This window comes from Triturus cristatus, chromosome 10 (assembly GCF_964204655.1).
Source record: "Triturus cristatus chromosome 10, aTriCri1.1, whole genome shotgun sequence".
Lineage (NCBI taxonomy): Eukaryota > Metazoa > Chordata > Amphibia > Caudata > Salamandridae > Triturus > Triturus cristatus.
In genome coordinates, this window is record NC_140593.1 from 228,658,723 (window position 1) to 228,684,394 (window position 25,672).

Here is a 25,672-nt window from a genome sequence, read left to right on the forward strand (position 1 = left end):
GTTCGCGGAATTTTTCCGTTTCCACCGTACGCGTACTCCGTGATTTTTCGCAAAAAAATTAAAGGACATTTTGGCCCTTGGGGGTCCTTCTGGGACCCCCTGACTAAGGCTAGGGAGTCAGGAACTGTCCACCCTGCCCCCTTTTCACGTTCTCCACCTTTGTTTTTCACCCCCTCAGACTGCGAGAGACAAAATGGCGGCCGACACATCCTGGTTTCGACCGATTCAAATGTTTACTAAGATCTAACAACCAATCAGAATTGCGCTCACGCACGGCAGCGTGCGCGTACGGTAAGTTTTACCGTACGCGCACGGTGCGCGCTTATAAATAGATATATGCTTTTAAATGCTATTTTCTCAGGAAATACTGAACAGATTTACACCAGACCTGCAAAAGGCACATCCCTGACCTGAGGACTACCTCTCTGCCAAATTTCAAGTAATTCTGTTCAGCCGTTCGGGCTGTAGCTTGGACTAAAGGTCCTATGGAAAAATTCATGGGGAAAACGCGTTTTGGGACCCCCCCTTTTTCCTCAGCCCCCGCTTGACGAATCCCCCCGAGACTTTCAGGGAAGGAGCGGAGTGGAGCGCCCCACCTATTTTGAAAATTTCGCGAGGATTCGTCAATCGGCGCCAAAGTTATCCCAAATAGAATGTTGCAGATTTCCTATGGAAACACGATCCTATCTATAACTATCTACTGGCGACCGCCAGTAGATAATATATGTATATATGTATATATATATATATATATATGTGTATATTTATTACCTACTGGCGGTCGCCAGTAGGTAGTTATAGTAAGGACCTCATTTCTATTCAAAAAGCGTTTTTTCTTTTGCCTATATCTTTGGCGCCGGTGGACGTGTCTTTGCGAAATTTTCAAAACTAATGGGGTGCTCCTGTCAGCTCCTGTCTTAAAAGTTTTGGGGTGATTCGTCAAGGGGGGGACGAGAAAATAGGGGGTCCCAAAACGTGTTTTCCCCCTGTTAATTTCCTTAGGAATCTTTAGACAAAGCTACAGACCGAACTGCTTAACGGAATTACACAAAATTCGGCAGAAAGGTAGCCCTTGGTTCAGAAAGAGCCCTTTTTTTAAATGGTGTAAATCCGTTCAGTAGTTCCTGAGAAATTAGAAAAAGAAAAGTTTTGATATCTGAGCACCGAGGAGGGTTTGCGAACGGGCATGAGCTTCAATCTGATTGGCTGCCAACACTCCAAACCAGGAAGTGTTGGCAGCCAGCTTGTGACTCAGTAGAACCGAGGGGGCATTGGGGCTCACCCACTGTCTCCAGCGCAAAGGGCCAGTCCGGGGGGATGGGTTCCCTGGGGCCAGGAGTGGCCCGGGAGGGGCGCCATGTGGCACCCCTCCGCATTAATTTAAAAAGAAAACTGGCTGGGCCCCGGGGGATGGGGTACCCAGGCCCAGAAATGGCCCAGGGGAGGGGGCCACACGCCCCCCCTCCCCGCAAATATAACACAAATAAATAAACCAGGCCAGGCCCCGGGGATGGGATCTCCGGGGTCAACAGTGGCACAGGGAAGTGGCCCCCTTCCCATTTTTTTTTAAAGAAAAAAGAAAATGCTCAGGCCCCGGGAGATGGGGTCCCCAGGGCCAAATGTGGCACATGGAAGGGGGGGCCACGCAGCCCCCCCTCCTATAAACTAAGAATAAAGAAAAAAGAAACCGGCAACTCGCCTTTTTACACCTCTCTGCAACACAGCTCTGTGGCGCTTACTGGAGGTACCTGGTGGGCTAGTTGGCACCCAGGGCCCCTCAGGATTCAAGGGGACTTAATCCCCAACTTACAATGCACCAGCGGGTCAGACATAACAAGTGTGCAAACATGCCCCCTGGCGCGTTGTAAATTGGTGATTAAGTCCCCTTCAATCCTGAGGGTCCCTGGGGCCAACTAGCCCACCAGGTACTTCCAGTAAGCGCCACAGAGCTGCGTTGCAGAGAGGTGTTCCGAGGCTACGCCCCTATTTACACCACTCTGCAAACGTGGCTTCTGGCGCACTGCTGGTGGGGGGATGAGGTCCTCTTGTGTCCTGAGGACCTCAAGACACAAGTGAACTTCATCCTCTGAGCAGCAGTGCGCCAGAAGCCGCGTTTGCAGCGTGTAATTTGCCGATACCCCCCATATATATATAAATACCTTTGTCTTTTAGTAACCCGCAGACAACCCCTGGTTTTTCTGAGATTTATCTATTACATCTTGGTCCTGAGGAAGGTGGCTTGGCCACTGAAACGAGCGTAGACCAAAATCACCCCTGAGGAGTGGTCCCTGAGAGATAAATCCATCAGAAGCTGTGTCTGTTGGCAACAACTAATACTGCCCGTCTCGAATACAATCTGGGATCCTTCATAGAGTCGAATCTCTTGTGGTTTGTATGAACAATTATAATTGCAGATTGAATGAGTGTGTATGTCTGATGAGAATGAATAGGTGTAGGTTGCTGGGGGTCTATTTATATGTGTATTCAAAGAAGCGAGTCTTGGGTAAGCCATTTATCTTGGCGTTACTGTTTTGAAAAGACAACAACAGTACTGTATGTATATATGTATTTTTGTACATTTTTATTGAAATGTGGATATAAAAAAGATAAAAATATACACATTTATACAAAAAAGTTGTTCATGTCTAAAGAAATTATGCTATAGATAAAATAAAGAATGTAATACAATTTGGTGCAATTTTTGATGAGTTTGTAGAATAATGGTGGGTGTATTGGCATGTTGGAACCTGTTTAGGTCACATGGAAATTAATACAGGTCGGAATAGAGGTATATTGCATTAGTAAACTACGCGTATATAGCCATGTTCTATTGTTTTCATAACTGGTTGCCATGATATGAATGTTCTATGCTTCACACTCTGAAACACCCCACAGTCCACACCAGTTACTGGTCGCTGGGATAAATGTCTTATCAGGATAGCCACAAAAGTGTGAACCAGGTCAATGGAATGCACTGGTTATAGCCAGCTTTTTAGCAAACTATTTCCAATGGCTGCCCGTTTAGGTGTCTAGGATTTTTTTTGTTAATTGGTAGTGTTTAGAGTGGGAGTATTATTTTTCAGGCTGCGTTGTTGTCCCTGGGTGAGTATATACTAGTACATTTATGTACCTGTAATCATGCTTAAATATTTTGGTATGCATGGTAGTGTGGATGGCTTCTAAAAGTTAAGGGAGCTGGCAAGTTGAATGTATGATGCACAGAAGCAAAGGTCCAGGTGTTGTTGAATTTCTCCTTGCAATATAAATGTGCTGATTTTATTCCGCTTTTCAATCCGGTCTAATGCCTCCGATTACCTATCTTGTTTCTTTTTTGTGATTTTCAGATAAAAAACCTCAGCTTATCGGTATCTTGTTATGAAGCTATGACACACCACACAGAAAACAATATTGTGCTGCTAATCTTTTTTGTAAAGTCTTTTGTTGTTTTCTCTCCAAAAATAAACTTTTTTAGCCTTGTATGTTCCAGTTACTGATAGCAAAGAACGTCATTCCAATACTGTTATGTGACAACAGTGAAAAATACCTTCTGCTGCTACTTGCATCCCTCTGCTGATTTGGCCCCATGCTACTACTGCTGATTGTAGATGTGGTATTAGTAGTAGCACCAGAAGTTGTAGAAACAGAAGTGCTACAGTACGATGAGCCATGTTAGTAACAGTATTAGTATGATCAATAGCAACATTAGTACTAGATTTTCAGTCGTAGTAGATTGAGTATTAGTAGTACTTGTAACATTAAAATCAATCGTTAATAGTGGTAATCGCACAATACTGCTCGCAGTAGTGTCGCTATTAGCTGAAATGCTGGTAGTACAAAAATGAATCCCAGTAGAGTACTAATGTAATGAGTATTAACAAACACTAATAGTAGAATACCAAATGTAAATAGTGTGAGTAATATAAGTAATAATATTGTTGTAGCAGTACCCTTGGCACTAATTGTAGTAATGGTACTAGAAGTAATAGTAGCAGTACTATTAGCCCTAATTGTACTGTACATTACAGATGCAGTACTTCTAGCAAGAATTGTGCTATGTATTCTGAAACGGCACCTTGGAACCAAATGCACATTAGAGCAAACTACTTAAGTTTTTAGAATTCTTAGGTAAAATAATTTTAAAAAATACAAAATTATTAACATTACAACTAAACTTCACTTAAGTAGTAGACACGTGGATTCCAAAAAATAGTGGAGCAGCGCTATGAAAGCGGCTGCTTGCATGAAATTAGGCAGTCTGTAGGAGGGCTTGTGTCGTGGTCGGCGTATTTCCTGAAGTTTTTATAACTCCCAGGAGATGCTCTGCACACCGCAGAGCTTTAAAAAGAAGTGCATTTAGCGTTCTAGTTCTAGCTCTTTTTTCCAGGTGCAAATTTAACCTGTTGTGAGCAGGAGGGTCTCCCTGGCCACCACATGTGTGACTCTCACTCACAATGAGTGAGACTTGAGGTTTTTGTTGGAGTGGTGGGGTACAATAAAGGATTTTGTTGTCCCTTTTCAGGTGTAAATTATGCTCCCTAATAGAAATATAACGTGTTTGACTTCACTTGAGCAGTAATTCGCGCCGTTCCGTTGCATTTAATTCCCGGATTGCTTTCTGGGACCTTCTGAAGTCGTACAGAAACGTACATCCCCGTGTGTATTTTCAATGCATCTGAAGATGATGTGAAAATTACTCATTTGCAGTTAAGAGCACAGAGCTGGAAGCTAAGTGCAGATTGCAATGTGGCTTACTTTTTTCATAGCTGTTCCGGTATTTATAGAAATGCGAGCCCCCTGTAAGCACCGTCATTTTCTTCCTAGCCTTGTTTTCTTCTGTTCACATTCGTATAATTGTTATGGATAGAAGCACATGCGCGAATTTCAGAACAGATTTAAAAAGATAATGCGCGCCGCATATTTCATGGCAGTAATAAGCAGATTGCTTCTGTGATTTGTTTTCCTTCAGTGTCTACAGGCAGCGCGCGGGGCTGGGCAGCGCTCGCGTAAATCACACACGAGGGGAAACCAGCACTAGATGGGGAGATGAGATAAAGCTGCGGGAAGCGGCGGCTCTGAAAGTGAAAGAATCCCGGAAAGTGCTGATAGCCTCCGGCCCCTTTCATGTCAATTGCAGAAGGAACGGGCACGTCTCCCTGTCTGCGGCTTATCCGGAGACAGCTACTGTAAGGCGAGGCGCCCTCCGGCTGCGGGCTGCGGCCGCCCGCGGGCTGCCGCTAGATGGCAGTCTGCCCCTGTCTGGCGCGAGCTCCTCCGCCAGGGTCCTCCAGCACGGGACGCCTGCCATCCCCTCACCAGTCCCGGGATCCTTATCACTACAGACCTCAACGTGATTCATGTCTGGGGGGGTGGGGGAGACTTGCAAAGCATCCTTTTCGCAGCGCTGGAAGCATACCTGTCCGGAACGTCATGCAGACAACTATAACTGCTTGCGCCCGCCCCTCCCACCCGTGCCAGTGGACAGTGGTTTTGTAACATGAAAGCCAGCAGTACACCTTGGCAGGGGCTTTCATCTCGGGAGTTTTATGACACTTGGTAAATGTGCAAAGTTGTTTTAATTAGACTCGGCAGACAGCCCGGGGCAGCGACAGCGCCACAGAGTCTTCACGCCGCCTCTCCCTCTCTCTCTTCGCAGCACAACAGGCCGCTGTACTCCTTTGAAGACAATGCGGACTATGTGTACGACGTCATGTGGTCAACGGTGCATCCCGGGCTCTTCGCATGCGTGGACGGGATGGGGCGCCTGGATCTCTGGGACCTTAACAAGGATACCGAGGTGAGCAGGAGGGGGAGGGGCAGGGCGGCGCGGGCCCGGGGGCTTGGGGGGGAAAACGGGAGCTTGTGGAACAGGAGGGGGCTTCTTTTTGTTGTACCTTGTCTTAAAGACATTCATATTAGTTTAGACAAACACAGCAGCTACCGTCCAACAAGGAAGATTTAATTTTAGCTTTACAAATCCAATATTGTTTCAATTTATGTCACGGCCTTTGGTATGATTTCACCGTCACTAAACAATTAAAGCAAGGTAAAGTCAGGTAAACAGGGAAACAATTAAAGCAAGGTAAAGACATATAAACAGGAGAGCAATTAAAGCAAGCTAAAGTCAGGTAAACAGGGAGAGGGAAAGTCAAACAAAACTTTGGAGAAAAAAAAGTATTCGTAGGCTCATTTTCCTCTGGTGATAATATTCCCACTGTGCCATGTGTTCTACTGGAATCGAATTTGTCTTTGACCCATAAACAAAGTACGCCACCAGAAAGAGCAAACTTTATTTTATTTTCTTACATTAAGAAACCGCTATTCAAATGTTAGCCTTTTTTACTAGCAAGATAGTCCTGAAAATGTGGGCTTAGATAACTGGCCTGATTTAACTCTGTACTTTTTTTGTTGCTCTGCCGAGTTGCATGCGAGTCAGACACCACATGCACTTTGAAGTTCTGAGTTTCTTGCAGTGCCACTTAAATCACCATCAAAGCCACCACACCCACAAGTTGAATGACTATCTAAAGGGTGCTCGCTCCCTTAGCTTTTAGAAAGCAGCTTCACTCGCCATACAATGGACTCTCGCATTGAAAGGGGGACGGGGACGGGGGGGGGGGGGCACTATGTTGGCAATTGTCTTCCTCCTCCACGGGCAGTCAAAAGGTTGGATGGCATGATTTAGGCATGTTTCTTGGCCCCAGACACCCACCCTATCAAGGGTCTCCTTTGTGGCCTTTAAGACGTTTAAAATGTTAGCAGCCCAAATGATACAGTCATAAATAGAAGTCACTCTTTTTAACAGATTCAACATTTTTAAATATTTATTGTGATGTATTGTAGAACGATCAGGAAAATACTGTACAGTATGCTTTTCAGCGATAGCCCATTGCTATGATCAAGGACATTTCAAAGGTTAGATAGTCAAAATAAAGAAAAAAAATACAACACTTTTCTTGAGCACTTCTTCAGAACACCTGCAGCAAAACAGGCTTAATTATTATTTCCTAGATTAGGTGTTTCTCAAAATAAAACCAAAACCTTTGTTTTTTACCCCACATGTAAATGTTATGTAAATGGAACCCTGTTTAAAGAAAAACAACGTAATGGTTATGTACCATCAGCTACTGCCCATACTGTAGATGATGAAAGTGTACCTACAAGTCTGTGCGGCCTTGCTTATATGCTCACTCGCAAACATCAGCCCACACTTCTTCCTCGAAATGATCCCTTTCTCTGCTTTACAACCCAGTGTATTTTATTTTAAACGTGTGACAAAGTCAAACAAAATACTTTCAGTCTTGTTAGGTTATGTTATATTTTTCTGTGTAGAGTGCTACACTCCCCACCAGTGGCACCAATTTTCTCAGTTGATAAACTCAACACTAAAAAGAAATGGATGTGAATGAACATAGAAAGTGCCTAGGTTTAATTTGTGTACTATCAACAACACCTAGCTGTATTGCAGGGATGTTCCACAGTAGATGCCTGGATAGGAAAAACGTGCAACTTCCCATCATGTATTGAGTCATGGGGTAAGGTTTAGGGCATCAAGTGCTGAGTCGGTGTACCAGGCCAGAAACATATTGCTGCATTATATCCAGCAGAAACAGTTGCCCGTCTTTGAGCAGTGCCCACTGGTAAGCCATCTGTCATGTTAATATGGTAGTTGTCAGAAAGCCAGGAGAGTACATTTCAAATGTGTATTTTACCATTTTTAAAATTGAAAAAATAAGCCTTTGTAGCCTAAATATGCACAGACCAAACACAAAGTTGAATCTTATCGAAATAAGTGATTCATTTTATTTCTAAATGACGATTGTGTTTCTCTCATGATATAAATTAAAATTGAATGAGGACAGTAGGTCATATCAATACACAGCACTATATAATAAAAGCATTCGGATTTATCAGGGAAATTCCTAAACACGTTCTCTATTTGAATTTATTTTACTGTCAGGCACCTCAACAAGAAGTACTGAATACCGCTCGAAATCCTGTAAATTGAGCGATAACCAGTGTAGTTTCATAAATCAAACACCAACTTAGTTAGATCCCTCAGTTCAAAAACATATTTATGCATGTACCCAAGTCTAAATATGTAGGTAGGAGTTTGTGTTTATTTGCATGTACATAGGTATAAAACCGTATGTCTATATGTAGACAGATACATGCATATATTATTTGCAAGTAAATGTGTGTAAAAACATGTATTGCACATTTATATCCTAGTATTTTCAAGTGAGTAGTATGCATAGTTTCACAACCTTTTTTGTTCATTTTCATTTGTATACAGGCACATATAATAACGTGTGTACGTACACCCACCAATTAAAAAGGCAATTGTATATTGCTATGTATATCTCTGTGTTCGAGTTTATAGATATCTACATAAATACACGTGTTTAAAAATATATAGAAGTGCCTCTACATCCCCTGAATCCCTTGTTATGCTGCATGTGCAATCTCTTACTTCCACACAGGCAATCTCCCATAGCCCCAAGGCAAATGCATTTCCACTTATAGCTTTGTAACTTTTTATGACGTACATTTAACATGACTATTACACGAGTTTAGGAGAGGATTATCGAGATTTGTATCTGCATTAGAAAGCACATTAATAGTCTCCGTGTTGAGGTCCATTTAATGATAATGTATAATGGTTAAGTCCAAAATAAATAATTGAATAATGAAAATTAAGCCATCATAAGAACATGTTGCCACAGTGAATCTCGAATGAATGGTAGGCTATAACTTGAATTTCTCTAATAGCTGTGTATAGAAATATCACTGGAGAGTATTGCAATGTGCAGCCGCATTACTGGATTCCGCGCTTCTATTTAAAAATGCAGTACCGTGTATTTTTTAAGTTCCTTTGTGACAATTCAGTCTAGCAAAACCATATTATAGTTCAGCATTGTGCTTAAGCAAATAACAACCTGTTTGAAGAACTAAAATGTGTATTTAATTCCATCCTAATTATAGATTGTTTTTCCCATAGGAACAGACAACTGTAATGTTACGTTTATCTTTTTCATTGCACTTATCTGTCAAATGATGTTTTAACTTGATATTTGCCTCTGTTCCAAACAGCATCCCATTTTCCCTCCATGTTGGCACATGTTTGATGCCCCTTAGAGCTGGTTACTTGCAGGAAGGAAAGTATGATTGGCAATATTCATGCCAGATTTTAATGTCACATGGCGTTAACCAATTATAGCACAGCATAAACATGGGTTATACAGTCAATTTCCATCAAATACTCAAGTTCACACTATTATTTCCACCGGCTGAAAAGTTGCACAGTCAAGTACTTCAGTCGATTTTTTTTTTTTAATTCTTGCTGTGTTGATATATTCAGCAATCGCGGTGCAGAAAGAAAGCTGATGCGATGCTAAGGGAATCCATGTTCCTTATCCAGAGATATGTACATTTCAGTTTGTCAAAGTCCTTTTAAAGCGCATATTTACTGCTGCATGTCCTCGCGAGCAGATCTAGAGAGCAGTCTTACAACGTCTGTGACAAGTGGCTAAGCCGGAGAGAAGTCTTTTGAAGTGTCTGGAGCAGGAAGCAATGCGGTCTATTTAATTAAAAAGAACACAGCTACAGGGCGCAAAGGGGGCCCGCTGCCTACCAAGAGCCTTCCCCGGGCTGCAGACAGCGTGTCCTTCTGGTGTCATCAGTAACACCAAAGCATCCTTTAAGTTTTGACACAGACTATGCCAACATGCTGAACATTTTCTTTTTTAAATTAACCCTTTCATGTCTGGCGCTTAAAGCTACCGGTGCGGCTTTCCTTGCTCTCTGCTCGTTTACTATGGGAGCCGGGGCGACAGGTAATAGGTGTTCAGTCTGGAGTAGAATGCTTTGAACATCAAAGGAGGCATGTACAGTGAAAGCCCTTAACGAATAGTTCAGTCTGATTATAATTAGCATAGAGACCTATGTAGCAGACAGACTATAGTAGCTTGAAGGACGCCAGCATGTGCTTTGATCTGCTGATGTCTATATGTAATACTATGTCACTTTTTCTTATTAGCTCATTAAAGCAATATGCACGCACATCTCTTAAAAAACACACAATTATAGCCAAGTTCCTTAAATAGCATAGATTATAATAATACAGAAACAGCTCCGCCATACACCAACATTTGAGCGGTAATTCTTAATCTTTGGCAGGGTTTGTCCACATTACGAAGCGAGATTGCGATAGTAACAGCCACATTTTCACAGGACACTCGCGACTTCAAGGGAGTGGAAGTCATGGCTGAAGTATGATTTAATATTGGGGTTTTTTTGTTCTAGTGTTCTGACATTTTCAACCAGCACCACGGTTTACTACCAGTGTGCTTAAATGGAGAAAAAAAAAGAATGCTTTAGGTTTTATCTTTTTTGTTTCATGAGCAGTCCATAAAATAAGTAGGCAGAAGGTAGAATTTGTTAACAATTGGCGCTGTAATTTCTGTTGAGGTGTATTGCTTAGGCCCATAAACGTGTCTTGAACAATTAGAAGTAGCCCATAAAAAACTCTTACAATTATCGAGAAGAATGAGCATCTTGATGGAGATCATGTACCTGGGGTACTATCAGTCACATTTCAGGCATGTTGCCAAGGGACTGACACTATAGAAGCCGTGCTGTTTTTCATAGGCTGCAACATGTTGCAAAACTGGAAGCTCTGCCTAAGACTCCAGAGTACAAACAGTGATGATCCGATGTGGCCTTGAAAAGATATCCTTGTATCAGAGGCTTTCTTTCTTTCTTTCTTTCTTCTCAGCTATTTTCACTATGCCGGCATCTATGTTTCATGTCCATAGAACCATAGGTGCCACACACATGGCCTGCCTTTTCCTGGAAGCAGCCTTAAGGACAGAATCAGTAACACTACCAATCTCCTTCTGGCTGTCTGGGGAAACTTGCACTAGGTGCCTTTATTGACACGAAGTATGCATCAAGTAGTGCTTAGGAAAGCTATGGTAAGACATTAGCAGAGGGAGTACCACTATGTGTCGGCTCATGGATTGAGTTGTTCAGCTAAGTCCATAGGGAACAAAAGGCACTTTCAAAGTTCTGTTCTTAGTAGTTTTAGTCTCACAACAAGTTTGTATTTTGTTTAATGATTTCTGGTAACCCAATGTGGAATTAAAATGGCTGGGCAGTTTACTACTATTTGTGGCTGCGCTACACACTAAAGTAATCCTGACAATAGCCAACAGAGATGAAAACATTGTTGAGGGTGTATTGTATGTAAGATTCACTCTTTTCTAGGAGTATCTGGTGTGAAGTCTCTTATTAATCTGAGAGCCTCTGAAAAATCAGAAAATGGACAAGCAGTACAGATGCAGAAGAATTTGCATATCAGGTTGTCTCATTGCTCCTCTTTCTGAAATAATGGATACCTTCCAAAGTTGTTTCAGCTGGCAAACTGATCAAGGCATTTGTTAACAGGTTGAACTATTTATTCCATCCATATGAAATTAGTTTGCAATTTCACCTTCGCTCAGCACATGATCACTGAATTATAGGCTTAATGTTGAGACACGACGATCTTTTGTGGCCCGCGAGAAATGTGTAGATGTGTAATTTCTTTGAGCGGTGATTAATATAGGTGTTTAAGTAAAATACTAATAAAGTATGCATTAACTACGAAAAACAGAAGAGTGTACCCTGCGCTACTTCCCATTGTAGGTGGAGTGCATTACGAGTGCAGAGCATCAATCAACTAATAGCACTTATTTTAGCTCATAGTATTATTAAACATTAAATTAGCAAAGTACCAATCGCGGCAATCCAGAAAAATACATAAATGTTGGCCATTTCAGAGAAAGTATTTGCAGCTTTTAAATTAGTAAAATACCATGTTGAAGGCCACCTGTATCAGAGTGAAAGCTACTCTGGGCGAGAGATTTACCTCTATTTGGAGCTCATCATCAGTGGAGTACAGCTTAGTCCATTATGAACAAGTTACCCGCTATAAAGATAACCAGAATACCCCGAAGGTTAGAGTAATATGTAAATTGTGGTAAACATTGCAAAGAACTTAGAGTAAGTTCCCATTTTAGACAAAGCCTTCTAAGTGAAACACATTAGTCTAGTAAGGACACTCTGTTTTCTACAGCTTAAATGTCTGCCTTCTGGCAAAATCTGTAAACACTGGATAAGCAAACTACCATCCATACCAAGGCTGAAAATGTCATAGTCATTTAACATTCCATGCACACGATTGCATCTATTGAATTAGTAAAATGCCATACAAGCCATCTTGGAATACAATAAAAGCAAATGATGACACATGTTTCGCTTTCATTAACATACATTCGACCGAAGAATAAACCCTGGGCAACCTCTCACTTTAGACAAAGGACATTCCATGTGAAGCCCATCAATCCTTAATGGAACACTGTGTTTTAGCCCACTGCAATGCCTGTATTCTGGCAAAGTGTTTATACACTAGATTCCCAGTATACCGTTCATGCTTAGCGAGAAGGCAACATAAGCATTTATTGTTCCAGGCAAAGCATTACAGTGTTTAAATTAGTAGAGGGCCACCCAAGCACTCCTAGACTAGTGTAAAACAACCTCTAGTGTTTCACTCTCATGCAAGCTTAGTAGAGGAGTATAGCTTAGCTGTGATATGAACAGGTTACTCACTATGAGTAAATAAAAGGCTTAGAGGTGTATAATGAAGCATGCATTGTTAAAAAAAAGAATGTTACTGCCGTTTCCTTGGTTTTTGTGCACTTCTAATTTTTGTAGATATGGGTACTGTGGTACAGAGAGATCAAATGATTTGCCCAAAATGACAACATTTGGCCAAATGTGAGAGCTGGGATGACAACCTATTGTTGATTACTTTTTAAAGAAGCATGTAGAACTTAATTGCCTGGATTTCAATTTCTATGTATATAGACATCTAAATTGGTTTGTATGACCAGACATTTGTTTTTTCACATGCTCCCTAGTACTCTATTTCTATGCGGAGATAATGTCTTGCACCCTTTAAAGTGCGCTGTTGTTATTTCCCAGAGCATAATCCGTGCTTTATAAAACTTAAGAATAAAATAAAAATTAAACAACCCAGGTGTACTATCTCTGTATTGTGTAACCTAGCTTCAAGACCATACCACAACTTTTGCAGAACAAAATAGTCTTAAAAATGCCCAAAATCAAGAATATTGGTGTGGATGATAAAGTATTAATTAGAGCACTAAAAATAGCGGATATACATATGAGGGTTCTACAGTGCTATTGAGTGGTTTTACTGATTGTACAACATACTGGAAGACCAAAGTCCGAATGGTTTGTAAATATCACTGGAACCCAAAAATGGCATTGTTGCACCATAATAGATGTTGACCATTAAGTATTTGTATGTATACCATATTGATAAAGACAAGGATTCACTGTAGTCAGCATTTCTTATTTCATTGGAATGCTCTACCAAAGACGGAGGGGTTTATAATGTTCAAGACTGAGTGGTTTATGATGTTCAATATATATATATATTTTAACTTATTATGGTATAAGGGAAGATAAAGATATATATATATATATATATATATATATATATATATATATATATATATATATATATATATATATATATATATATATATATATATATATATATATATATATATATATATATATATATATATATATATATATATATATATATATATTAGTATGGTATGAAAAATATACACACTCTCTCTCTCTCTCTCTCTCATTGAAGGCCATGTGTTAAGTATGTTGCATTCTACCTAGTTGCTTCCCCATGCTAAAAACAAGAGAAAATAGAGTCCATATGTGTAAGGTTGTAGTGAAGTATTTTTTATTCTTCCAGCCGCACACCGTACACGGTGTAGCATGATGCCTATGTAGGCAAGTGCTTCTGCACGCCACAGTAAGCGCTATGTAAGTGTTGCAGCATAATGCAATCCAGTTGAGGTTTTAAAAGTGTGCTTTACCTAAAGGCAGCAGGAGTGTTTGCAGACGCTCTTTACGAGGTTCAGCCAACAATGGGCAGCTGATGTTTGTGTTGTGTGTATTCTTCATTTGTAAAATGCGTGTAAAATGAACTGCCTTCTCAAACTTAGAAGGAAATCCTAGCAAGTGTCCCATTGTTTCAAGATCATAATTCAATAAAAAGATGTAATTTCAGTGGAATATGGAAAATTACTCACCGGTGTGAAACAATTCCCGTGAATTACATGACAGCTTATTTTTCAAATCCCAATATCCAAACAATGAATACAGAAGTATAAAACATTACCAAGCAGTCATACTGCTGGTAAAATCTTGTCATTCCATATTGCAGCTTTGTGCGTGTTACACGAACCTATGCTTGTTTGTTTGGTTTCGCCGTCCCGGAATGAGCGCAGACTGATTCCCCTGCCCTCCAGCAACCCGTGCTGCATTTTTCAGTGGTTCGTCAGACGACTTCTAAAGTGAATTATGACAGAGGAGGACACGACTTAAACACGCCAAACCTTTGTTCATTTGTTTGCCTAACCTAATATTTGTCTCCGGATAAGTGTCCAAAACATCCTGAAGTCTTTTGTGCAGGGATGACTAGTATTTACTCACCACTGCGAAGTGTTCATGAACAGGTGGACTGATAGACTTTCTACGGGCACCATTGCAGCACACAGATGCCCGGAATAAACAGCTCCCTGGCAATAAAAAAAAGACGTCAGATTTTTTTATAGAATGACATATTTTTGATGGAAGATACTACGAGTTTGTATGCCTTGACATTTGACTAAATAGAATGCTTGACAGTAGGTTGCTACCAGAACACGTAAAACACATTTAATATAAATTAAACTGCACACGAGTCAGGTAAACGTGAATGCACGCATTTATTGACGTATTTTTACATGCTTTTGACTTGAGAGGTATTGCGACAGCTTCTTTGCCACCTTTACGCAGCTGGGGAAATAATGCAGAGTACATGTTAACAATGCATGTTTTACAATATAGTATATTTCAACGACATATATTTGAATTGATATTTTACATTGGATAATATAGTAAACAATATATTCTTTTATTCGTCACGCCTTTTTGTTGCACATTTTGCGCAAGAATGAAAATTGAAAAACTCTTTGGAAAATGTAATATTGTATTTCAGAATACATGGTAACAACGATACATGTTTTATACTGTATGTTTCAACAATAAATATTAAAATTGATGTTTTGCATCTGTGGTTCTTAAACTTTTAACTTATGAGGACCCCCATTTAATCATTACTGGAACCTACGGACCCGCACTGAATCATTATGGAAGACTTCACTATTAGCCTCCAGTGTAAAATTAATTTACATTGACAGAACGTTTTAAACATTTCAGTTGTACATTTTGCTTATTTATTTATATACACTTTATTATTCTATTAATGCTATTTCATTTTCTATGCAGTTGTGGCACCCCTGCGTATGCATTGCGGATCTCCAAGGGGCCACAGACCACAGGTTTAGGTCCACTGTTTTACCTTGTATGATATAGTACTGAATATATCATTTTAGTTGTCCCGCCTTTTTGTTGCGTATTAAGCAACCAAATAATTTCTAAGAGAAATACTGAAAAACAATGTGTCTCAAATGACGGCAGTGCCTGTACTGGCCCTTTGTTTGAAAAGCACACCTTAACTGAGTTATTCTACAATTCTGATTTTATTTTATGGGCTCACACACCATTAACTGTGCACACACATGATCATTTTAAATGCAAAAAATACAGTGTTTGAATTATTTGTATTTAGCTGATTTGATCTTCTTTTATGGTTTTAAAACATTCTTTGCGCATCTAACTGTTTTACATTTTTTAATTCTAATTTAGCTTTATGTCGCTACCGTGCTCCCAAAACAGCAAAGCTCTCATTAGAAGAAGTTTCCAAAATGCGGTGATTGCAGATTCACAGCTATCATTCTTGTTCGCCATTGTACTTTTATCGACATTGCACTTCAAGCATTGATCCAGCCAATGACATTTACAGAGAGGGTTCTAACACTCTTGAACAATAGAATACACAGGGAAACACTAACAGGGCATTCTTGTCATTGTAGGAGTGCGCCTATTGAACACCCCTTCAGAATCTTAGAGGAGAAATGATCTCTGCTGCTCACATGCATGCATATACCTTCTATTTTAAACAGTGAGTAACACAAAAGCATTTCTGGTGGGAAAAAAACTGTAGGCTTATGCTTACCAGTAGCCCCCCAAATTATACTTGAAGGTCTCTGGAAGGAGCTGTAACTTCCATTGTGAAGAGCCGGAGACTCAACGCTGTGGCTTCTGAAATTGATGGCATGATGGCTAAGTCGCACGCAGAGCCCATTGTTCCTTGAACTGCAGTTCAGTTTTACTGCCTGTGTTAGGAGAATGTAACAATGGGAAGCAGTGAGTGTTCAGAATTTAATGTGCTAAGCAAAGAGCATTGCTTTTAGCTATACCATTCTCCTGTCCCGATAACTGTGCGCCACAAAGCTAGCATCTGTGGGGAGGTCTTCGGTGATGCTGCTGGGTACTGCTTCCAGTGGCTTCCCTCTTAGGCGTTTAGTGGTTGCAAATGAAGGCCTTCCCCTGCAGTTTTAAAAATTGTCACAACAAAGAATTTCAGTGTGAGATGCGGAGTAAGTTTCTCTTGAAATTCTTTGCCAGTCTGCAATTATTGAGAAAAAGTATATCCTGCCTTGGCTAAAGTGTTCTGAACCTATAGCCAATGGTATAATTGATCTTAACGTTAAGGTTTGTAAACAGGACCTCTGTAGGATTGTAAATAGTGTATCCTGTAATGATTAAAGATCAGCGATTAATGTTATTAATGGAATTTGTTTATAGTGGGTTATCATATAAAAATTTACCTCTGTCTTCGCCAGATTATTTTTAGAGTATGGGTGTTGTAGTGGGTTCATCACTGTCACAGGATGACCAGTTGTTTGTTGGTAGAGTCACCTTTGTATATCAAATGTGCCCACTGACTTGCCCTTGACAGTTTCTTAGTAAATCTTTAATAAATCCCTCCCTATACTTAGGAGGCAGAAAAGGGCAGGCTATACCACACAATAAAACTCTGTTATCTACATGAGATGACATGATGTTATTTTGTACATGTAGTTTGTAACACCGCATTAAAGGCTGAATCGGCACAAGAAGTTGACCACCCCAATTCAGCAATGGATGATCAGAAAATCCTAGTCTTCCTTTTTAGGTAATAAGGGATGGGTTGAGACCTAATGGAACAAGATGATGGGGGAGGTGGCTCCTATTACTAGTAAAAGTTGATCCAATTATATTTGGCCTTTTTGACAGGACTACACACTCTCTTTTTAGCTTCACAGAAACCTAAAAACAAGGTGTTAGAGGAGAGGAGTTGGCTAGGGTGGTCGACATCAAATCTGGGGAACCGGGACAGAGTCTCTGCAAGGACACGCAACGTCCTGTGATTCTGGGCAAATCACTTAATCTCCCCGTGCCTAACAAAAATGAATGTGTCATCATGTAACACAACTGGTGCTTGTGTAAAGCGCTCTGATATCCGATACCTTTGGGTCAAGTTCGCGCTATATAAAACGCCATAAAAAAATAAAAGGTGTTATAGGTTGCAGCCCTTCTGTTTAACAATGAAGCCATTTCTGAAAGGGCAGAACAAGTTATATTTTTTTAAACCTGCTATGATGGGACTGTCAGCATACTGGACTTCCTCTGTGTTTAAATTGGTATTCTTGTATGTAAGTGTGTATGGCATTTGCATAGTCCAGTTTGGCATTAACTATGCTGCCAACTACAGTTGCATACAATCAGGGGTAATTTATGTATGTAGTCTGTGAAGTTCTTTAGTTAGAAACGGGGTTTATTACATGCTTTGAAGAAACACACAAAATGTTTTGAGGTCCAGCAGTTGAACCTCAGTCTTGACTACACTGAGTTTGAGGCTTTTCTCCTCCTTTTACATGCCAAGATTCATTGTTCTTCTTTCAAAATCACTGATATTTGTGTGGTGCCCCAATGTAATCGAAATGTAGATGGATACCTGATACTTGATACCCACATGTGAGGCAACATGGAAGGTACGGAGGGCAATGGCATAGAATGTGGGCCCTTTAAGGCTTCACAAGTGAGTTTTAGCATTAATTGGAAAGAAATTAAGATTTCCTCAGCGCAGTCTTTTGAAGAGAAAGTGCATGGTGTACTCCTGGCACACTGAGCATAGAAACGGATTTCCTCAACCACAAGGGTTTGTATGCCCACATACATTCATAGAGTACATATGATCCTTCACTCGGTCAAAAAGCCATATTAAGACTGTTATAAATTGTAAAATATTTCATTGAAACTCCTACAATAATTAAGAACTAACTGGAAGGATGGATATGGAATCCATGTTCTATATAAACAATTAGCCCAGAAAATGTTTGGTTTGCAAATGCCGTAAGACCAGGTTCTTAAAAGAAAAAAATGGGACTACATCCAGCGGTTGAGTTAAAGAGTTGTCAAATACTGCTACAGGTTTTGCCGTAAGTTCCCCATGGTCCTTGGTGAGCAAGGATGGTGCAGAAGTTTGTAGACTCTGGGATAGAGTCTCCGAAATTGCTTCAGATTTGCAGCTACCCTTCGAAAAGTTTGGATGCATCGTGAGTTTGTTAGTTGAATGATTATTTTATGTATGCCTTACAATTTCCAGAAGCTTGCATTTATATAACAGTTCTTGAAAGAGGTTAAAGTGTTGGGTACAACAATAACGTAATAAATACATTTCCATAGTTTGAAATGCTTAATAATATAATTTAATTTAAGAGACTGACGAACAACCTGCTGTCTTAAAAGACGTTGTTCTAGCTACAACCATATCGTCAGATGACCAACATTAAGGAGCAGGTTGGTGAAAGCAGCGTAAGTGACCACTGTACTGCAGTCTACACTTGTTCCCCTCCCCCATGTTTCAGGTTGTTTTATATTGAGGTCACCAAAACCTTCTGGTATTTTTGGCTTGAGATATTTAAACAATTAAAGACAATGTCACTAAACACATAGGGTAGTTTCTTTAGCAAATATTACAATCACCACTTTCAAACTGCAATGATGCTTGGATACATCTCTTAATATATATATATATATATATATATATATATATATATATATATATATATATATATATATATATATATATATATATATATATATATATATATATATATATATATATATATATATATATATATATATATATATATATATATATATATATATATATATATATATATATATATATATATATATATATATATATATATATATATATATATATATATATATATATATATATATATATATATATATATATATAATCTACTGGCGGTCGCCAGTAGATAGTTATAGTTAGGACCGAGTTCCCATAGGAAATCTGAAAATTCTATTTTGAATAACTTTGGCGCCGGTTGACAAACTAATGGAGCACTACGCTCAGCTCCTACCCTGAAAGTCTCGGGGTGATTTGTCAAGCGGGGGCTGAGAAAAAAGGGGGGTCCCAAAACGCGTTTTCCCCATGCATTTTCCCATAGGACCTTCAGTGGAAGGTACAGCCCGAACGGCTGAACAGAATTACTTGAAATTTGGCAAAGAGGTAGTCCTCAGGTCAGGGATGTGCCTTTTGCATATATGGTGTCAATCTGTTCAGTAGTTTCTGAGAAAATTGCAGTTAAAAGTACATAAATATCTATATGTGCGCACCGTGGGCACACGGTGCCGTGCGCGAGCGTAATTCTGATTGGTGGTTAGATGTCAGTCAACATTCTAATCGGTCGAAATCAGGAAGTGTCGGACGCCATTTTGTGTGTGGCAGTGAAAAACAAAGGTGGAGAACGTGAAAAGGGGGCAGGGTAGAGAGTTCCTGACCCCCTAGCCTTTGTCAGGGGGTCCCTGAAGGACCCCGAAGGGTGAAAAAAACATTTATTTTTTTTCAAAAAATCGCGGGGTGCGCGCACGGTGAAAAACCCTTAAAAACAAAAAACATTTTAAACAAGCCATTCCATATTACAGGATACAGTCAATCTATAACTATATACATAGGTAGTTTATTGTAAAATAAATATATAAAAAATATAATAATACATACATAAATTAGCATTTAAAAAACCTTACAAATTCACTGAAAAAAACATAGGTTTCACACACGTTATAGTTAGAAATTAGCATTTAAAAAACCTTGCAAATTCACTTAAAAAACCATAGGTTTCACACACGTTATAGTTAGGAATTGGCATTTTAAAAACCTTGCAAATTCACTGAAAAAAACATAGGTTTTACACGTTATAGTTAGCTGGACATTTCACTCGTAAAAAACCATTGAAATTCCCCCGTTATAGTTAGTTCAGCTAAACATAACTCGCGCGACCGCAATCCACTGCTGATGATGTCACATATTACATCACTGTATTCACTAAGGTACTGTTAATAAGTCAGTTATACAATTAATTTTACAAAAAAAACCCATCCATTTAGACACTTATTTACCCATTTATTCTTCCATTAACCTTTAGATATACATATATAAAAAATATTTATTTTTCAGAAAGACACATATTCACTGGATGATGTCATCAGTGATGTCATTTGAGATGTCATCAGTGATGTCACTGATCATGTCATGAGTGATGTAATATGTGACGTCATCAGCAGTGGATTGCGGTCGCGCGAGTTATATTTAGCTGAACTAACTATAACGGGGGAATTTCAATGTTTTTTTTCGAGTGAAATGTCCAGCTAACTATAACATGTGTAAAACCTATGGTTTTTTCAGTGAATATATATATATTATCTACTGGCGGTCGCCAGTAGATAGTTATAGTTAGGACCGTGTTTCCATAGGAAATCCGCAACATTCTATTTGGAATAACTTTGGCGCCGGTAGACGAATCCTCGCAAAATTTTCAAATATATATATATAGTAAGAGATGTATCCAAGCATCATTGCGATATATATGTGTGTGTATATATATATTACCTACTGGCGATAGCCAGTAGGTAGTTATAGTTAGGACCACGTTTCCATAGGAAAACCTCAACATTCTATTTTGAATAACTTTGGCGCCGGTCGACGAATCCTCGCGAATTTCTCAAAATAGGTGGGGCGCTACGCTCCGCTCCTACCCTGAAAGTCTCGGGGGGATTCGTCAAGCGGGGGCTGAGATAAAAGGGGGGTCCCAAAACGCGTTTTTCCCATGCATTTTTCCATAGGACCTTTAGAACGAGCTACAGCCCGAATGGCTGAACAGAATTACTCAAAATTTGGCAGAGAGGTAGTCCCTAGGTCAAGGAAGTGCCTTTTGTAGGTTTGGTGTAAATCTGTTCAGTAGATTCTGAGAAAATAGCCTTTAAATCAATATATATATCTGAGCCAGCTTACGGTACGCTTACCGTACGCTTACGGTAAGCGTACGGTGGCGTGCGCGAGCGCGATTCTGATTGGCTCTTAGATCTTAGTAAACATTCGAATCGGCCGAAACCAGGAAGCGGCGGCCGCCATTTTGTCTCTCGCACTGAGAGAGATTTTTAAAATCGGAAGCCCAAAAACATGTAAAGGGGCTGTTTTGACAACTCCCTCCCACATAGTCATGTTGAGGGAGTCCCCAAACATCCCCCAAGTGCAAAAACGGTTTTATTTTTTTTTCGGCAATTTCGCGGGGTACGCTTACCGTACGCTTACGGTAAGCGTACGGTAAAAAAATAAAAATAAAAAAAACACTATCCACACTTACCCCACCCCCTGTGCTTTTGGTGGCCGAAGGCCACCAAATGTGCTGGGCTTATTACAATGGAAAAAAACACTATCCACACTTACCCCACCCCCTGTGCTTTTGGTGGCCGTAGGCCACCAAATGTACAGGGCTTATTATAAGGGAAAAAAACTTAGCATTTAAAAAACCGTACTAATTCACTGAAAAAACCATAGGTTTCACACACGTTATAGTTAGGAATTAGCATTTAAAAAACCTTGCAAATTCACTGAAAAAACCATAGGTTTCACACATGTTATAGTTAGTGGAAATTTTACTGATAAAAAACCAATGAAATTGCCCCGTTATAGTTAGCGCAGGCAACTATAACTCACGCGACCGCAATCCTCTGCTGATGACATATGTGTCTTTATGAAAAAAAAATATTTGTAATATATGTATAGCTAAAAATGTATGGAAGAAGACATGGGCAAATAAGTGTCTAAATACAGTATTAGCATCAGCAGAGGATTGCGGTCGCGTGAGTTATAGTTGCCTGCGCTAACTATAACGGGGCAATTTCATTGGTTTTTTATCAGTAAAATTTCCACTAACTATAACATGTGTGAAACCTATGGTTTTTTCAGTGAATATTTATATATATATCTACTCTGTTCACTGACAGTTGGCATATTGAATTTATTTTTACTTGAAGTACGCATGGCCTTTACATTAAGATTCAAAAGACTATTGTCGGCACCTATAGGGCTTGTAAGGAGACAGATGCTGAATTGACTGTACTCAGATTGAAAGGCTGTCAACCAGGTTTCAGTTCCATTATTTCTGTAGATTTCTCCTCTGCAAACAATATTGTTAAAATGCAATCATTTAGAGTGTGGGGGGAATTCTACTTGTGCGTGACCATATTTTCAGAGATTCCATTTGTTTGTAATAGTAAATCAATCCAAACAATTAATAATTGAAGGGATATTATATAATATGTAAACTTCAGTAACGTGTTAGTGAATTGGATGAGATGCTCTGTGATTTTTCCACTACCTTGACAGTGTTTATGTACAAATAAATATGGCGATCATTTGTGGTAATATGGCATACTCGCATGTATCAGCAAGAGAGCAACGTTCCTTGTAATGGGGAAAACTAATATTTTATATCTATGCATAATTATATTTCATGAATAATACTTAAATAATTGTAAATGTACTATATATATACATTTATAAATACACACACACAGTTATTAATTTTAATAAGAAAATACAGCTTCACAGGAGAGAGAGAAATATTGGCACTTAGCTGCTTAGCTGTACATGACTGACAGGCCAGGCTACATGCCTTACATGGTAGCATATTGCATATTTGTTAAACCTCTCAAGTGTCATAAATCTTCTGATGTGTATCAATTCCATTACTTTGACATTAGGTTCCAACGGCAAGTGTGATTGTAGAAGGAGCATCTGCTCTGAACCGGGTCCGGTGGTCTCACAGTGGTAAAGAAGTGGCTGTTGGAGATTCGGATGGTCATGTATGGATCTACGATGTTGGAGAGGTAATGGTTTACATTTCCAACATGTTGTTATATTATGAATAATAAATCAAACAGTTCCCTAGTTCAACATACTAACTTGGGCAGATGGGATAGGACAACGTTTTTTGAAAAAAATGTCTGCAGTAGTGAGAATACTGCCTTGATATTAATAATCAAAGGTTGGCATAGTCAAAGCTGGATGCTGCTTAAGATTAATAGATAAAGAAACAGGTTTGCATGATGTCACTGATGTCTCCACAGGAACATCACAAATCCATTTAATTCCATTCCACATTTCTGGAGTGCTCAAATAGCAGAGGGCATATTTTTTTGTTGTTGTTGCTGAAAGCCAGGTGATGCCTAAAGGTTTGAGTTCTGGTGAAAGTTTCATTATATAATATGGGGTACTGTTGACAGTTAAGCAGGTACCAGCTTGGTCTTGCAGACTGTCAGCCGAAATGAGACTAAATGTCTTGCAAGATTTTATAGTAAGTGTATTTTAGGTACCCATGGTCAGTGTACAAACATTACATTGTGTGAAGTGGTCAAGAGTTTAAAGTTGATTTTGGGGCTCATTTATGGGAAAGTCAGCCATGCAGTGCAGTGCAGCAAGTCACCTTACCGCGCTGCATGACAGGGGAAGGTATGTGCTTTGTTTGAGGCAATACGTCGCATTCCTGTCCTTACTCTTGTACCGGCGCTCTTTTGGCAGCCAAGCGCCGATGCAGGCACCCTTGCACCATGTTGAATTGGATGATCTCCCTATACTACTTCCTAGCCATATTTTGTGTCTGTTTTAATTTTTGGACAACATATTCAGAGAGACCAGATAATAAGGTATTCCCATAATCCATTTTTGCACCAGAATTCGGTCCTGCAAGATTTATCCACAGGAGGTTCAGAAATCAAAGATATCTCACAATTCAGAACTGCGAGGTCCTTGTGAAATTGATTATATCATTTTCTTTGAAGAATTACACGTCCAGAGTGTCTCCTATAGATCAGAGAATATTGCTGTGATACAACCATGTATAACTATTTCATAATATCTATTTTTCAGCGTATTTCATTTGGACTAGAATCAAAGAACACATTTAACTTTACTTTGACTCAACCCAACTCTTGGATGTCTGTGTACTTTGTTCCATCACAGACTCCAAGATTTTTAAACTGAGTTGCTTGTCACTAGCATAGTTGTAAAATGTTACACTCATGTGGGACGCTTCACGCTGGGTAGTTGCTAGACAAGATTCATATTCTCTCAATTGGGAAGGTAAAACACTGTTTTGCTGACTATGACACCATAGCCACCCGAGAAAGGCAACTCACATGCATAGGGTGATCAGGGTTGACAAGTGCAACAGTGAGGTCCAGATGACGCAACAGCGCAGCCTCACCTCTATCAGTGAATGCAAGTTAAGTGCAATCTGTACCCCTTTCCTGAGACAAATGCGCTTTAAGTAATGCATTGCAGTCTAAAATTATATCAATTAAATGTCTTTACTTTTGTAGTAACCTACAGTCTGAGATAAGTTGGTTTACAGTCCGTAACATCTTAAGGAACAAATTGGCTCTAATCCCATTTCTGGCTCATTTCTCATGCTGAAGAACATTTCCTTGCTGAAAGATTAGCCAAATCCTTCCCTTTTTGTGATGTGCCTTAGAGACAGAGACACTCTGCCGCCTGTTTTTTAAATATGTGTTAGTATAAATGCCGGCAGGTGAGACAGTGACCACAATGCAGTTATTTAAATATTATTTGCTTGGAAAACTATCTAGTGTCCATTTCAAGCACATGCCTTTTAAACGGCGAACGGATTTAGCCTCTCATCCTTCCTGTTACATTTTATGCTTCTCAAATACTGGAACTGGGTTGTTTCTCTTTTGCACATCTCAAAAAAGGAAAGTACGAGCTATAAGAATGTGACTTTAAGACCTTTCTTCAGGGGTGTTTTCTTTTAAACAAAAATATTGTGTATTATGGCAGATGACCTTTCAATAATGCCATGAATGTGCCAAAAATTGTACCACCATGACAGTACCTTCTCACTCGTCCTTACTGATCGTATGCAGTAAAGTCATTTTGGTTTTATACCCATAGAATATAGATGCAGCTGAAAACCTTTACCATATACGCTAGAACCATCTGCATAACGACTAACATAAAAATATTCACACGGTTGAGGGAATGTTTTTGCCACACATTTGTGTTTCTTTTCTCAGATTTCCCTGGTGAGTGTTCACACAATAAAAGTAGCTATATTTTATTCAAACCCTCAACCGCAACTTAGTATGCATTGATATTTCAATTCAAGTCACCATTGTAAGACTATACTCACCACTTTTACTTGCCTCAAAGATTGTTATTTGTGTAATGTTACTTTATGGTAATTTTTTTAAGTGC

The 25,672-nt window shown here is 39.5% G+C and overlaps 1 protein-coding gene across 2 annotated transcripts in view; it reads left to right on the forward strand.

The window, feature by feature from the left end:
* The window catches only part of DYNC1I1 (dynein cytoplasmic 1 intermediate chain 1), a 1,604,297-nt gene that overhangs the window by 1,534,594 nt on the left and 44,031 nt on the right, over positions 1 to 25,672 (forward strand). For both annotated transcript variants that reach the window (XM_085630867.1, XM_085630869.1), the window contains exons 16-17: positions 5,654 to 5,794; positions 23,164 to 23,289. In XM_085630867.1, coding sequence (XP_085486993.1) covers positions 5,654 to 5,794; positions 23,164 to 23,289 — 267 coding nt within the window. The remainder of the gene's footprint in view (positions 1 to 5,653; positions 5,795 to 23,163; positions 23,290 to 25,672) is intronic.